Source organism: Oryzias latipes, chromosome 14 (genome assembly GCF_053564925.1).
Source record: "Oryzias latipes strain Hd-rR chromosome 14, Olatipes_Hd-rR_3.1".
Classification (NCBI taxonomy): Eukaryota; Metazoa; Chordata; class Actinopteri; order Beloniformes; family Adrianichthyidae; genus Oryzias; species Oryzias latipes.
The window spans coordinates 4,011,150-4,027,160 of record NC_136250.1 but is presented as its reverse complement, the minus strand read 5'-3'; the positions used below and the strand labels follow the sequence as shown (position 1 = coordinate 4,027,160).

The 16,011-nt window shown below is 44.0% G+C and overlaps 1 protein-coding gene across 1 annotated transcript; it reads left to right on the top strand.

The window, feature by feature from the left end:
* Positions 1-273: 273 nt before the first annotated feature.
* Positions 274-15,697, top strand: LOC101169963 (15-hydroxyprostaglandin dehydrogenase [NAD(+)]). The gene is made up of 8 exons (XM_011483121.4): positions 274-489; positions 5,731-5,854; positions 6,267-6,373; positions 6,576-6,672; positions 14,657-14,733; positions 15,132-15,289; positions 15,354-15,527; positions 15,624-15,697. Exons 1-7 carry the CDS (start codon positions 397-399, stop codon positions 15,472-15,474), a joined length of 777 nt encoding a protein of 258 aa, XP_011481423.1. The 5' UTR covers positions 274-396; the 3' UTR covers positions 15,475-15,527; positions 15,624-15,697.
* Positions 15,698-16,011: the final 314 nt, after the last annotated feature.

Below are 16,011 nucleotides of genomic sequence, written 5' to 3'. Positions count from 1 at the left end.
GTTGCATAGTAAGCAATGGATAATTAAACTTTGACAAATATATGTCCCAAAGTGACATATAGTTTTTATTTAGTTTTTATTTTGAGAAACCATTTTTCCTTTTTAGGATTAGTTTCTTTTCTTGCTCTTCCCCTTATATATACATATTTGTTTTTACTGTAATTTCCTCTTATCTGCTGACCCTGATAAACAATCAGTACAGTGAGGGACAAACATACTTTGCCCTCTTTTCCCTCATGAACTTGAACGCACACAAAAACAAGTGTTTGCTGTGTGGCTCCTCAGATCCGGCATGCTGGGACCCGCACTGCAGGGTGTGACCGGGTGGTGACAAACGTCTCTCCGTGAAACTTTCACTTCCTGCAGAATCTGACGGGACCTCGTCGGCTTCTGGAAATGGCTCTGACCGGCAAAAGCGCGGTGGTGACCGGGGCGGCGATGGGCATCGGTAAAGCGCTCAGCGAGCTTCTCCTGGAGAACGGCGCCAAGGTAACCGTCTGCGGCTGCAGCAGTTTGTTCTGGACACGGAAAGAAAGATGAAGAGAGAAAAGAAAGACAAAGATGCGGACTGTAGTGTACTTTCTATTTGATTCATTCTTGTAAGTAAAAGTCAAAAGGAGCACGCGCAAATTACGCACTCAAGGTTTTCCTTTTTTCCACAATATAATTAACCTGAAATTGACTTTAACATTTCTGTAAGATGCGTTTTTTAAGCTAAACTTGAAACTTGAAACCTGAAAGCAGAACACATTGAACACAAAACAGATGGCCTTTATTCTCATTGGTGGAATATTTCCACTCTGTTTATTTTGCTGCTTTCTTTTTCAGAAACCATTTTAAACCAAATTTTACAGAAACAACAAACCTTTGTTCCTAAATAAGACAATTAAAAATCATCTTTGTCCAACTTTGAGACCAACATTTATGTGGAAAATTATCATGGGGTGTGGTTTTTGCAGCTTCCTGCAGAAATTATTGTTTTTATATATGAAATTGTTTTTAAGCTTTTCTTTTAAAGGTTATCACAAGTTTAAGATCAAATGAAAACGAAAACTGTCATTCATTCAAAGTCATTCCATCAAAGTAGAAGATAAAAAAACCGGAATTGGTTTATCCTGTTCTGGGGGGGATGGGGGGGGGGGGGGTAGGTTTCTAAACTATGGAACAAACTGCCACCAGCAATTAGAGAAGCCGCCCTCTTGAAGAGTTTTCACGGCAAACTGTTAATTCATCTCTGTATCTGCCTATAGCTGACCTTTATTAGGATTTCAAATCATTAATTTTGATCCTATTTATGTTTTATTTGTATTATTTATTGGTTGGACTTTATGTACAGCACTTTGGTCCTCCAGATGGTGGTGGAAGGTGCTTTAGAAATGAATAAAGTGAATAAACGAATGAAAGGAATTTTTTGTTATAGAAGACATTTCTCCTCTTTATCATCTGGAATATAGCCACTTAGACCAGATTCAAGTCGCTAAACATTCACAGCTGTCTTTCTTTTACTATCCTGTGGATCTACGTCTCAGGTTTCAGTTCTTCATTATCCAGTCATCTGCACTGTCACCCTTCTTGTTTCTTCCTCTCTCTCTTGGTTTTGTCACAGTTTGAGTTTATTTATGCTCAGTTTCCTGCATTTTGAGTTCTTCACCAGCGGTCCCTGACATAAGAGAGCTGATTACTGATCAACTATAGTTAACATAAACTTACAGTAGATCATCTGTCTGAGACCAATTCCTCTACACTTTACTCTTTAACTTAAAAGATGTAAATACACTTGGCTAATGAGGAAAAATACAGGAAAGTAATTGTTAAATCAGCTGTGGGCCCCAGGTAGAGCCTTGAAGTACGCCAACCAACCACCCAACCAACCAACCAACCAACCAACCGACTCTCTGGGATTAACGATGTTAGTTATTAAAAGGAAATACATTTGATATGATTTTTGATTATTTTCATTTATTTTAGTGTCAAGCACCAAAGGTGCCCAGCCCCCAGCCAAAGGAATTGCCTCCTCCACCTGCTGTTTTCAATACGGGTTTTGGAGATTTTAATATCTGACTGTAGAATTTTTTTTAATCTTATTGGTTTATCAGGACACATTGAATGATTTCCCCACAATTCATAGCCAGAATCCAGGCTTTGACTGGGGCTCATCCTCTTTCTTTCAGTGTGTTTGTTGCTGAGTTTGAACACTGAGTGGGTCTGGAGGTTTATGATGGAGGAAATTCTCCTTCAGCATTCTTTTGATGGGAGCAGATTCCTTATTTGCCCATTTCCAGACCGTCACACTACTAGCACCACGTTTGACTGTGACTTGTGTTTTTTAATGCCATTACTTTGACTTTAAAAATAAAAAAGAATTATAATCTAGGTTTCATCTCTGAACTCCCTATTTAACGCATTTTGTTTCTTTTTTAACCCTTGTGCTATCTTAGATGACCCCCCCCCTTACATTGACGTGTTCTCCCTACCATGACAAAGGTGGATAAAGGTGGAAAGATTTCATGTAATCCATGGACACCAGTGAAGATCACAAATCATTGAAGAAAAAAGGTTCAGAGCACTGTCTAGTGGGTCTAGATGACCCAACTCCCAATTGGTAAAGTGCCTAGGATAGCACAAGGGTTACATTATATTTCTGAGTCATTGAATCAACTTCACCGAGTCCTTGTTTGGTTCTTGGGGTAATTGGTGTACCTGGAGTACAATGTAGTCCTAAAGTATTTGTTACTTGATCTAGATAGATGTTGGTTTGGGATCTTTTTTCACATATATCTTATCTTTCTTTTTGTCCACAACAGAGAGGGTGTTTTCTTTATCTTTTACTGGATTTTATTCTTATACACAAACATTGAAACGAGCTGTATGAATTACACTCTTAACAGAAATTATGGTTGTACTAATTTCAATATTTTGATCAATACAAACGAAAGTCAAACACATGAACACATATTTTCCAAATTCCCCCAAACAAAATAAAAAGTCTTCTTATTCTTTTTAGGCTCTTTAGTCCCTCTTCCAGTGTTCAAATAGGAATCGCAATGTCCAAAAAAGGGTCCCCCTTGGCCCCGTAGGGTCCCTTGTAACCCCGCAGGGTCCCTTGTAACCCCGCAGGGTCCCTTGTAGCACCGCAGGGTCCTCGTAGCTCCGATCTTTTTCCTTTTTGTCTCCTCTCACAGCGGCCGACACCCCAAACTTTTCTCTTTTGATTCCTTTGCTGGTGACTCCACCCACTTCTTCCAGAATTGACACGATCCAACATCAGCAACATTTATACAAACAAAGAAACAGTTTTGTCTTTTCAATCAAATCTGTAGTTCAGTTACGTTTTTGTTTTGTTTTGTACACTGGATACCTTTGTGGTGAAGCTACAACCTTCTTTTTTTCAACAGGTCTGAAAGTGTTCAGGTCTTAAGGCCTGTTCACACCGGGACGAATTTCGCCGGCGATTTTCGCCGACGTTTAACGCCTCGTGACTAAACAAAGGGCACCAATGTGAGTGTGCACACCGAGGCGAAAAAACGCCAAGCGCCAAAGCGTCAAAAAAAAAACCCGCCTCGGGTTCGTTTTTTTTTTTCGACGCGTAGCGTCGAAATCTATTCGACCAATGAGAATGGCGCTTTTGCACACGTGTCTGGAGCTTCTGAAGTTACAGTAAAACACAACTTGGGGGCGCTCAAACACAAAACTGCCTTGCTGAGCACACATACCAGCGAAGAAGATGGACGCCGAGTAGCGTCTACGCTGCCGCGAAGAAACAATGACGGACATTCTAAAATATCCCCGAACCAAGCACCAGTTGGAGCTACTGGTGCTTGAAATATTCATGTTTTCTTTGTATGATTCTGACAAGCGCGTAAATACTTGCTCTCTTCTTCTGAGTGAAAAGCGACTTTAAGAAGCGTAAAGTTGCGCAGCGCCACCTTGTGTACAGGAGTATTTCTGTTTACATTAAGCGCCATCTAATGTCAGGGAATGAAATTGCATGTTCGCTCGGCTCATCGTCAGCGAAAATCGCCTGGGTGTGAACACAGAAAACGTGGCGAAAAACGCTGGCGAATAACGCCTGGCGAATATTCGTCCCGGTGTGTACGGGCCTTTAAGGCCTGTTCACACCTGGACGAATTTCGCCGGCGATTTTCGCCGACGTTTAACGCCTCGTGACTAAACAAAGGGCACAAATGAGAGTGTGCACACCGACGCGAAAAAATGCCACGCGTCAGAGCGTCAAAAAAAAAAAAAACGCCTCGGGTTCGGTTTTTTTTTCCGACGCGTCGCGTCGAAATCTATTCGACCAATGAGAATGGCGCTTTTGCACACGTGTCTGGAGCTTCTGAAGTTACAGTAAAACACAACTTGGGGGCGCTCAAACACAAAACTGCCTTGCTGAGCACACATACCAGCGAAGAAGATGGACGCCGAGTAGCGTCTACGCTGCCGCGAAGAAACAATGACGGACATTCTAAAATATCCCCGAACCAAGCACCAGTTGGAGCTACTGGTGCTTGAAATATTCATGTTTTCTTTGTATGATTCTGACAAGCGCGTAAATACTTGCTCTCTTCTTCTGAGTGAAAAGCGACTTTAAGAAGCGTAAAGTTGCGCAGCGCCACCTTGTGTACAGGAGTATTTCTGTTTACATTAAGCGCCATCTAATGTCAGGGAATGAAATTGCATGTTCGCTCGGCTCATCGTCAGCGAAAATCGCCTGGGTGTGAACACAGAAAACGTGGCGAAAAACGCTGGCGAATAACGCCTGGCGAATATTCGTCCCGGTGTGTACGGGCCTTTAAGGCCTGTTCACACCTGGACGAATTTCGCCGGCGATTTTCGCCGACGTTTAACGCCTCGTGACTAAACAAAGGGCACCAATGAGAGTGTGCACACCGACGCGAAAAAATGCCACGCGTCAGAGCGTCAAAAAAAAAAAAAACGCCTCGGGTTCGTTTTTTTTTTCCGACGCGTCGCGTCGAAATCTATTCGACCAATGAGAATGGCGCTTTTGCACACGTGTCTGGAGCTTCTGAAGTTACAGTAAAACACAACTTGGGGGCGCTCAAACACAAAACTGCCTTGCTGAGCACACATACCAGCGAAGAAGATGGACGCCGAGTAGCGTCTACGCTGCCGCGAAGAAACAATGACGGACATTCTAAAATATCCCCGAACCAAGCACCAGTTGGAGCTACTGGTGCTTGAAATATTTATGTTTTCTTTGTATGATTCTGACAAGCGCGTAAATACTTGCTCTCTTCTTCTGAGTGAAAAGCGACTTTAGGAAGCGTAAAGTTGCGCAGCGCCACCTTGTGTACAGGAGTATTTCTGTTTACATTAAGCGCCATCTAATGTCAGGGAATGAAATTGCATGTTCGCTCGGCTCATCGTCAGCGAAAATCGCCTGGGTGTGAACACAAAAAACGTGGCGAAAAACGCTGGCGAATAACGCCTGGCGAATATTCGTCCCGGTGTGTACGGGCCTTTAGTTTGACACTTGGTTTTCCAAGAAATGTAGAAAATCCAAGTTTTGTCATTTATTTCAAGTCAGGATGAATTTTTGGTTAATTTTGCTTACATTACATTGATGATCTAATTCAATCAATTGTGACAAATATGCTCATTTAAATAGCACAAATTGAAAAAATCTGGATGTAAAGTACAAACCTGAGTTTTTATTTAAAAAGAAAACTCAGCATAATTAAAACATGAGTGTGTTCTTCATCTGTGCAGGTCGCCCTCCTGGATGTGAATGATTCTGCTGGACAGAGTTTAATGGAGTCCCTGAATCAGCAGCACGGAGCAGGAAGTGCCTTATTCCTGAAATGTGATGTGGAATCAGAGGAGCAGCTCAAAGGTAAAACACAGCAAAAATCAGAAAAACAAAAACAAATTACAAATCAAATTTGAACAAAAATGTAAAATAAGTGCACCCCAAAGTACAAATAGTCCTATCAGGCGACGGGTAGAGGAACATCTCTCTCAACATTTTCTTTCAGGTTTGTAGCTTCTTGAATGACAGTGAAAGTTTGGATGGATGAATGAGACTGAAAGAGAAGCAAAATAATTCAAACTGGAAAGGGATAAAAGCGGGTTAAGAAGATGGATGGATGGATGGACGGACGGATGGACGAATGGATGGATTTATTCAGGACACTTTAAACGGAATGAATTTCCTCAATTTTGCCTATGAGTCTTGAATACTTTCTAAGAATTACAAAATAAAAGATCAGGTCAGTAATCGCACGATTTCTTTTCTTTTTTTTTAGCTGCCTTTCAGAAAACAGTAGAAACTTTCGGAGGAATCGACATCTTGTGCAACAATGCCGGTATTATGAATGAGGGCACGTGGGAAAAAACTGTGTCCATCAACCTGGTAAGAAAGACTGACTTGTAACAGCCACACGTTTCCACAGTTCATTAAAGCATTCCTTTTTTTCTTTATTGCACACAATATGTTTCTAACTTTATCTGAAAGCCCAACAGTTGATGCACAAACTTGTCACTCATGAACAGACATTTGTTTTACACGTTGGGAAACTATACAACTATATAACTGCTGGAAAACTCTGTTCTAGATGGGCGTCATTAGAGCAACTTACATCGCTCTGGAGTACATGAACAAGTTAAACGGCGGTAAAGGAGGAGTTATCGTCATGACAGCTTCCATGGCAGGTAAATTTAAATCGGCTTTCTGAAGAATGTCACAAAAAAGTGTGATGGGGCAGCAGAAAAAATAATCACAACAGTTTATTCTAACAAAAACGACTGACATCCGGTTTGAAACCAGAGACATAAGATCAAACCTTATAGAAAGCAGAAAAAATGTGTAAAGAAATTCACGAGGTAAAGTAAAGGAATAAAATCTGGAAGAAGCAATAAGATATATCACTGAAACACTAAAGTGCACAAACCTCACAGCCCTATTTTGAACTTTAAAAAGTGAGCAGAGCTGTTCTGTCAATCAGATGGGGTTCTGTTTTTTTAAATTATTTTTTGATCCAGCAGAGATTTAATTAATGCTTTTGATCAGCTTAGATTTTCTAACACGAACTTGTTAGGAGTTAATGAGGACCCAAGGTAAGGCACACACAGGGTGTTATTAAAGTATATTTGGAGTGTTCCATAAATCCAAAAAACGTCCAGACTCCAAAGGATGGATGCTGTTATGACGGCTGAACTTGTGAGGCAGCGTGACGTCACAGACGAGGGGGGGGAATCCCGTTAGAGGGGAAAACAGCCAGGTCCATGCAGACAGCAGGTTCCATGTGTGTAACTCAGATGAGCAGAGAAGAAGACAACCTTCGTGAGTGTCGGGAGTTGGGAGGGGCAGGCTCCTTACGTGAAAGTTGCGAGAGGACAGAAGCAGGCTCTGTGTGAGCGTCGAGGGTTGAGAGACACAGAATCCCAGCGTGTGGAGCCAGAAGAGACAGAAACGCACTCCTTGACCTGAAACTTGAGATTCTACTGGCAGAGAATGAGCGGACACACCCACCTCATATGCCCCGGGACACAGTTGAAGCCATTCATTGAGCATGGATCAGGTGAGTGGCAGAACGGCGGAAATGGTGAGACAGGACCAAATCCTGACAGTGTCCCCCACTCAAGGGCCGTCACCAGACGGACCACCCGGTTGCCCAGGGTGGTCTCGATGGAACTGATCAATCAGGGCAGGGTCCAAAATGAACCTGGAGGGGACCCAAGAACGCTCCTCCGGATCGTAGCCCTCCCAGTCGACCAAATACTGATTGCCTCATCCCCTGCGGCGAGACTTGAGGAGAGCCTTGACAGTGTAGGCAGGACCCCCATCTATAAACCAAGGGGGTCTGTGAGGGGGAACCAGGTCCGATTCCTGGACAGGCTTGATCTTGGACACATGGAAGGTGGGGTGAACCCGCATGGGTCGGGGCAACCGTAACCTCACAGCTGCAGGGTTGATGACTTTGGTTATGGGGAAGGGGTCCGATGAAACGGGGTGCCAGTTTCCTATGGGTCACACGCAGAGGAAGGTCAGATGGGGACAGCCATACCTGTTGGGCCTGTCTGTACACTCCTGTATTTGTCTGCCTGGAGTTTGTAGGAGTCCACAGTCCTGAGCAGTGTCCGACGAGCCCTGCTCCAGACACGATTGGATTTGGAAAAGACCAGAATGTCATCCAGATAGACAAAAACAAAATCATTAATCATGTCCCCCAACACCTCATTTACCATGTTGTGGAAAACGGCTGGTGCATTACAGTGTCCCAAAGGCATAAACAGATATTCGTGGTGGCTGCTGGGGGTATTGACAGCGTTTTCCATTTGTCGCCCTCTTTGATCCGAATTAGGTTATATGCATTGCGTAGGTCAAGTTTGGTGAAAATTGTGGCTCCCTGGAGTAACTCAAAAGCTGAGCTCATCAGAGGAAGAGGATAGCGATTCTTAATTGTTATTTGGTTTAACCCTCTGTAATCGATACATGGCCTTAAACCCCCATCCTTCTTTTTGACAAAGAAAAAGCCAGCACCAGCGGGTGAGGAGGAGGGACGAATGAGACCGGATTTAATCGATGCATCAATGTAATCCTGCATGGCTTGTCGCTCAGGGCCAGACAGAGGATAGAGATGACCCCTAGGGGGCATAGTACCAGGAAGGAGTTCCATACTACAATCAAAAGGCCGGTGGGGGGGCAATGAACATGCTTTGATTTTATTGAAGACCTCCTTCAGTTCAAGGTATTCAGAGGGTACTTTGGACAAATCAGGATACATCTATAGTCACAACTGACACCTCACGAGGCTGCATGGAACCTGTTGTAGCTTGTAGGAATGAAAGACAAGATCGGGGTGCTCTTCAAGTGTAACTTTATTCTCCAACCATTGGCCGGCTCGCGCCGTGTACAAACTGCCGACAGCTCCCCGTCCAGCTTTTTGTTGAACCCCAGCGTAGCTCAATACTGCCCCCTAGCGGCCTGAACGGCAACATCTCCTGTGGCTATACAACATCTCTCCCCCCTTAGACTAAAAATACACCTCATAAAAGGACCACTTCAACTTAAGCAAACCAGGCCCAAAAACATACAATAACATCAATAAGAACGCCGTTACATTCACATTCTTTTTTTAATTTTTTTTATATAAACTCCAAAACAAATAACCCCAAAAACAAAAACAAAAAAAATTCACGTTACATAATCTTTCATATACGCTGGGGGCTTCCTGGGTCTCTGTGAACGTCTCACGTCTAGGTCGTGGCTCTGTTCTGACTCGCTGCGTCCTCCACTCTCAGTGACTTCCCCCTCACCCTCTGAACTTTTTTCCACACTGAAACCTTCCCCTTCACTTGATGGAAGCAATTCCTCATCCTGTATCTCAGCTTCTGTCACCACCCCAGGACTTTCTGACTCCATCCGCCGGAACAACTGATCCACATGGCGTCTGACCACCTGTCTATTGCCCAGAACAACTCTGCAGGACACAGGTCCTGTCATCTCCTCAATCAAACCAGGAATCCACCGTGGACCACTGGCATAGTTTCTTGTGTACACCAGATCTCCAGCTTCAAAGGTGCGCTGTCTGCAATGTTTATCATGGTGTTCTTTCTGTTTTGCTTGCCGTCTGGCCACTCTATCTTTCAAATCTGGATGTACAAAATCCAGCAGACACCTCAATTTTCTGCCCATCATCAGCTCTGCTGGAGACCTCCCCGTAGTAGTTTGAGGTGTGATGCGATAAGAAAACAGAGCCCTGTTTACTTTTGTCTCCAACGTCTCTCCTTTGCTTTTCTTCATGAGTTCTTTAAATGTCTGTACTGCTCTTTCAGCCAACCCGTTGGATGAAGGGTGATCAGGAGCTGCTGTCACATGAGTGATGCCATTGCGACTAACAAACTCTTGAAACCGTTCACTCACAAAACATTGAGCATTGTCCGATACGATCATCTCCGGGATGCCATGGGTACTAAAACTGCTTCTCAAACTCTCCACTGTAGCTGCAGCGGTAGCGGTTGCCACAGGATGCACATCTAACCACTTGGAATGTGCATCCACAATGATCAAAAACATTTTTCCCATGAATGGACCCGCATAATCAATGTGAAGTCTCCTCCAGGGTTTATCAGGCCACTCCCAAGGATGGAGTGGAGCGTGTTCAGGTGCCTTCCTTTGTTCCTGACACACCGTGCACGTTTTAACTTTATTTTCTATGTCCAAGTCCATATGAGGCCACCATACATAACTCCTAGCCAATGCTTTCATCCGGCTCATCCCAGGATGAGCTTGATGTAGCTGCTCTAACATGTAAGGTTGGGCCCTGGCAGGCATTACAGTTCTTGCTCCCCACAAAACACAACCGTCCTGCACACTCAACTCCTCTTTTCGAACTTCAAAAGGCTTCAACTCACTGTTTTTGTGGTTGGGCCATCCCCTCTGAATGTATTCTCGTACTTTAGCAAGGGTTGGGTCTTTGGTTGTCCACTTTTTTATTTGCTCTGACCTTAATACCGGCCCTTGCATTTCCTCCATCATCAATACATGTTCTTCAGGTGATTCTTTGTCTGACTCTTCTGATATGGGGAGGCGACTCAACCCATCTGCATTAGCATTTTTCTTACCTTCTCGGTACAATATGACATACTCATATGCCCTCAGCAGAACTGCCCATCTCATTATCCTCTGTGAGGCCATCTGAGGGACCGCTTTCATCTCATTTAACAGACTGACCAAGGGCTTATGATCTGTGCAAATAATAAATTTCCTCCCGTACAGATACTTGTGGAAATACTGTACTCCGAAAATCACAGGCAAACCTTCCTTATCCAGCTGTGAATAATTTCGTTCAGCTGCCCCAAGGGTGCGAGACGCAAACCCAATAGGTTTTTCCTGCCCATCAGGCATGCGGTGAGCTAATACAGCCCCCACCCCATATGGAGACGCATCACAAGACAGAATCAGCTCTTTCCTTTCATCATAATGCACCAAAACACGATCTGACTGCAGCAGTTCTTTGGATAGTTTGAACACTCGTTCTTGGTCAGGAGCCCACACCCACTTTTCATCTTTCCTGAGCAGCTTATGTAGAGGTGCCAACAGAGTAGACAGATTAGGTAAAAACCGATTGTAAAAATTTAGCAATCCCAAATAAGCTTTTAGCTCTGTCACTGACGTGGGTGAAGGAGCTTCTTGAACTGCTTTCACTTTAGCTGGGAGAGGGTGAAGCCCTGTTTTATCTACTTTGTGACCCAGAAAAATGACTTCCTTCTCCAAGAACTGACACTTGCTCCTTTTTAAACGCAGACCTGACTCCTCCAGTCTTTGGAGCACTTGATCCAAAATCTGAATATGTTCTTTTTCACTTCTACCTGTCAAAATAATATCATCCAGATATACGGCTACATTTGGAATGCCCTGTAACACATTCTCCATGGTCCTCTGAAAAATGGCAGGGCTAGAACTCACTCCAAAAGGAAGCCTTGTATAAGTGAACAAACCTTTAGGTGTGTTCACTGTAACATACTTCCTGGCCTCCTCATCTAACACGATCTGCTGATATGCATGACTCATGTCTAACTTGGTGTATTTTTCTCCTCCTGACAGGCATGCAATCAAGTCCTCCATCCTAGGAATAGGGTACTGTTCTAATGCAGATACTTTGTTCACTGTTAACTTATAGTCCCCACAAATCCTCACAGTACCATCAGGCTTTAAAATGGGAACGATAGGTGCAGCCCAATCAGAAAATTTCACTGGCTCAATTATCTTATCCTTTAAGAGCCTCTCTAATTCTTGCTCCACCTTGTGTCTCATAGCAAATGGAACAGAGCGTGGTTTGTAGAACTGAGGATTTGCTTCCTTTTTCACACATATTTTTGCTGAAAACCCTTTCAACTTCCCAAGCTCCTCTTTGAAAACTGTTTCATGTTTTACCAACACTTCCTGAAGTGCCTCCTCCCCCTCCTGCACACTGTTCACCTTTTCCCAATCTATCTTGAGAGCTTTAATCCAGCCCCTGCCCAACAGACTAGTCCCTGAGCCTTTGACCACCACCACCGCCAGATTTTGCACGCTGCCTCCATGTTGCACCTTCACCTTGGCAGCCCCTAACACTGGTACTGCATGGCCCCCATAAGTTTTTAACTTCAAACCACACGCCAACAACTTTGGTCTCTTACTGTCTTTAAACAACCCATCAAAAGATTTTTTTTACATTATGGTATAACCACAGCCGGTGTCTACTTAATAGGTCACCACTTTACCAATTACAAGCAACTGAGTCCTTATAGGATCTTCCTTTGGTATACGAATCTCATCTCTCATGTTGTACATTGTTTTAACACTCTCTGTCAGGTGAAACATGTCATCCCCTTCACTGTCACTCCGGCTGATCTCCCCCTGCATATAATGCGTCTGTTTCATTTGTCTCCCACTCCCACCTTTGAGTTGCTTGTTTTTTTCTCTGTCCCCCAGTCTCATCCTACAGACCCTTCTGATGTGTCCCATCTTACCACAGTTGTGACATTTCTCTGAGGCAAACCTGCAGTCATTTGCTAGATGATTAGTCCCTCCGCATCTGAAGCACTTTTTAGAGTCCCCCGGCGGCCCCTGCTGACTGCCGCTCACAGCCAACACCGGAGCTGCTGTCAGACCTCCTCTTCTGTGATCCCCACTGCTCCGCAGATCCTCCATGTCCCGGCTAGCAGCCTCCATGGCCACAGCAATCTTGAACGCCCTGTCGAAGGTCAATCCTTCTTCAGCCAGTAGCTTCCGCTGAATCCTGTCGTCATTGATGCCGCAGACCAGCCGATCCCTCAACATCACGGTCAAGGTGTCTCCAAAGTTACAGTCCTGCGCCAGCTTCCTCAGTTCAGCCACGTAATCCCCCACACTTTCGACGTGCTTTCTGTCCCTCGTATTAAATTTCCACCTCTGGGTTATCTCGCTCGGTTTGGGGTGAAAATGGTCCTTCAACAGGCTCACCAACTCCTGGTAGGATCGCTCTCCGGGCTTCACCGGGCTAAGCAGGTTCCTCATCAACGCGTAGGTCTGCGCTCCCACGCTGCTCAGCAACACCGCCCGCTTTTCATCCGCATCGTCAATCCCATTTGCGATGAAAAAATGGTCCATAATTTCGCAGTACTCTTCCCAGGACTGCTCCTTGCTGTCAAACTGGACCAACGAACCCACTGTGGCTGCCATCGTCTCCCCCAGTGTCCACACCAACCTCTCTGCTAGCTTGATAACCACATGTTTTCTTGCCTCTCCGCCGCCACCTGGTTAACTGTAGCAGTTACCACCCCTTGGACACGTCGACGCCCTGATTGTTCACTTTTATCCTAAGAGGGAATAGGAATAGAAATGAGATCGAAACACATCTCCTCAAAGTGATTCTTGATCTGGACAGTCACAGGTTCAGTGATGCGGGAGCTACGATTAATCAAATGGTTGTTGATTGCATGCACACTTAGGCGTTCAGTTAAGGGTTGAAAACTGATTCTCAGTTTAGAAGCCAGGCTGTGATCAATGAAGTTGCCATCAGAACCTGAATCGTTTAAAGCAGTCACTTTGACGGGTCCTAATTTAACATGAAACATAGCAGCCATAGATGCACCTGAATCTGAGGAAGTTATTTGGTTACGGCTCAAACATGTCCCCCTCACTGATGTTGAGCCCTCTTTTAACGGACAGCGGGCCACTGAATGTCCTGGAATTCCACAGTAAAAACCCAAATGCTTCCTGGATCTGCATTCTCTCACTCCTCCGGTGTGATCCTTGTACGACCCAGCTGCATGGGTTCAGATGACCCCAGCTCCTCTCCTCCTCTGATGACTGGGGCGGGCAAGGTGGGCAAGGTGGGCAAGGTGGGAATCGAACCCGCAAACTTACAATATCCGTCTCCTTTCTCCTGGGGAGCGGGTGGCAGGTCTCCATGGTATTTAGATCCAGGGAAATCCCAGTAGACGTGAAAAATGATTCCACTTGGTGTTCCACAGACTCTCCATCACTCCCCGTTTCAGAAGAACTGCTAGCAATGCTAGCGCCATTAGCATTAGCAATGCTAGCGCGTTTAGCTTTGCCCGAGGTTTGATCTGTACTCCAGTGAGAATGACATTATTCATCCTTGCTTTTTGTTCCACATCGTCCAGTCTTTTCTCCAGAATGTCGACCAGGTTTCCCTTTGCTGGTTTTGAGCTTGGAGTCTTCGGCGCTCGTCCATTAGCTCCATAAGAGGAGTGATCTTAGCGTTCACTTGCTCCATGAAAGCAACAACATAGCTTGGATCTCATCAAGAATCTTTTTAATGTCATCGTAGTCACCTGTTGCTTGTTTTTTCTTAGGGCCCATTGTCAGTTCTCTTTTTTTGGAGAAAACAAACTTTTAAGTCACTTGAAGATCATTGTATAGCCAACGTGAGCCACACGCGTCCGTGCTCATCAATGGAAAATCTTCACCAAGCAGCAGTTTTTCAAAGGAGAATACGTTTGGATAAGCTAATTTATCCATATACCAAATGCTCTGGCTCCACCACTGGGTATTAAAATATAAAGATATTGTGTTTTCAGAGCTAAATCTGTCCATTTTCTTAAAAAAAAATGTAGTACTGTAACATAGTTTTGTAAAACAGAACACCAGAGATTCTGAATGTCATGGATCTGCTAAAAGTGGTTGCACCTTGATTGAATCCAGGTCTGGGTCCGTTCATCACCTGTCCCGTCTACACGGCCACAAAGAGCGGAGTGGTGGGCTTCACACGAGCGATGGCGGTAAGAAAATCTTTCAACGATCTGAAGTGCAGGCTTTGATTAATAAAAAAATACAATTTTTTACAGAAAGAAATCATTTTAAGTGACTCGTAAATTAAACTTGGATGATTTTTGTCATAAACTGGTCAGTGTACGTTCTGTGAAATTATTCATTTTTGTTTTGAGGATTTTTTCTTGTACTTATGGTTTTTATTTGCATCTATAAATGTGTCCAACTTCAGAACAGGCATGAATTCTTCTATTTTTAAAAACAAGATCATTTCTGTTCTTTAAATTGGAATATAGCAGTTTAGATTCTAGATTCTGCCCTGGATCTTTTCACACCCCGGCTGAGACTTTTTATTTGGTTTCAGTTGAGTGAGCTAACATGACGTTTGTGTCTGAATGTCTTCTACCAGGGTGCCTCTGAGGTGTCGGGGTACGGCATTCGCTTCAACGCTCTTTGTCCAGCTTTTGTCCAAACTGACCTGATAGCCAACGCTTCTGCAAACCTGGGGCCGTTCTCTCACCTGGCTGAAGTGGCCGGGCAGATCAAAGAAAAACTGGGAGTCATAAGGTCAGAGTTTTCTTCTTTTTTTCATGCAATAGTGTTTGACCCTAACATCACCCCAACTTTACAGCGTGTCCGAGGTGGCCGAGGGTCTCATGGAGCTGGTGACGGATGAGACGAAGAATGGGGAGGCGCTCATGATTCTCACCAAAGGAAAGACTTACATGCAGTTTCCATCACTCTCTAAGTAGTCTGTCATGCTGGAGACATGTATGTGATGCTGCTGCTCCGTCAAATATCCAAGGTATTTCTAACTTAGTCTTATATTTGAAAAATACATTCTTTTCAGAGGATGCTTTTCACTAAATCTTGTTACATCTTCTTCACACTTCCTTCACAGATGCAAAGTTTCGTTTATCTGTCATTTAATGATCTACACACTTAAAGGACACAAATAAAAAGTAATTAATGAAAGATTTTTTGAGTCTGTGAAAGTTATGTTGCTGCTCACAAACACCGATTAGACTCGCTCATCGCTGACAAATGAAACCTGATCCACATTTTTGCTTCACATTTGTGAATTTGGTTTAGTTTCCATCGTCGATTTTTCTGGAAATGGTTCTTTTTTTCTTCCAACTTTCCAAGCGACATGTTTTTAGTTTATCTTCATGATGGCAATTCTGTGTTTTAAGACACTTGATTCATTAGAACAACTTTGAGTTGTTCAAAGTTTCTGTTAAGGATGCAAAAGTTCAGAGTTTGTTACCATAAAATCCTTCTTGTCGGGC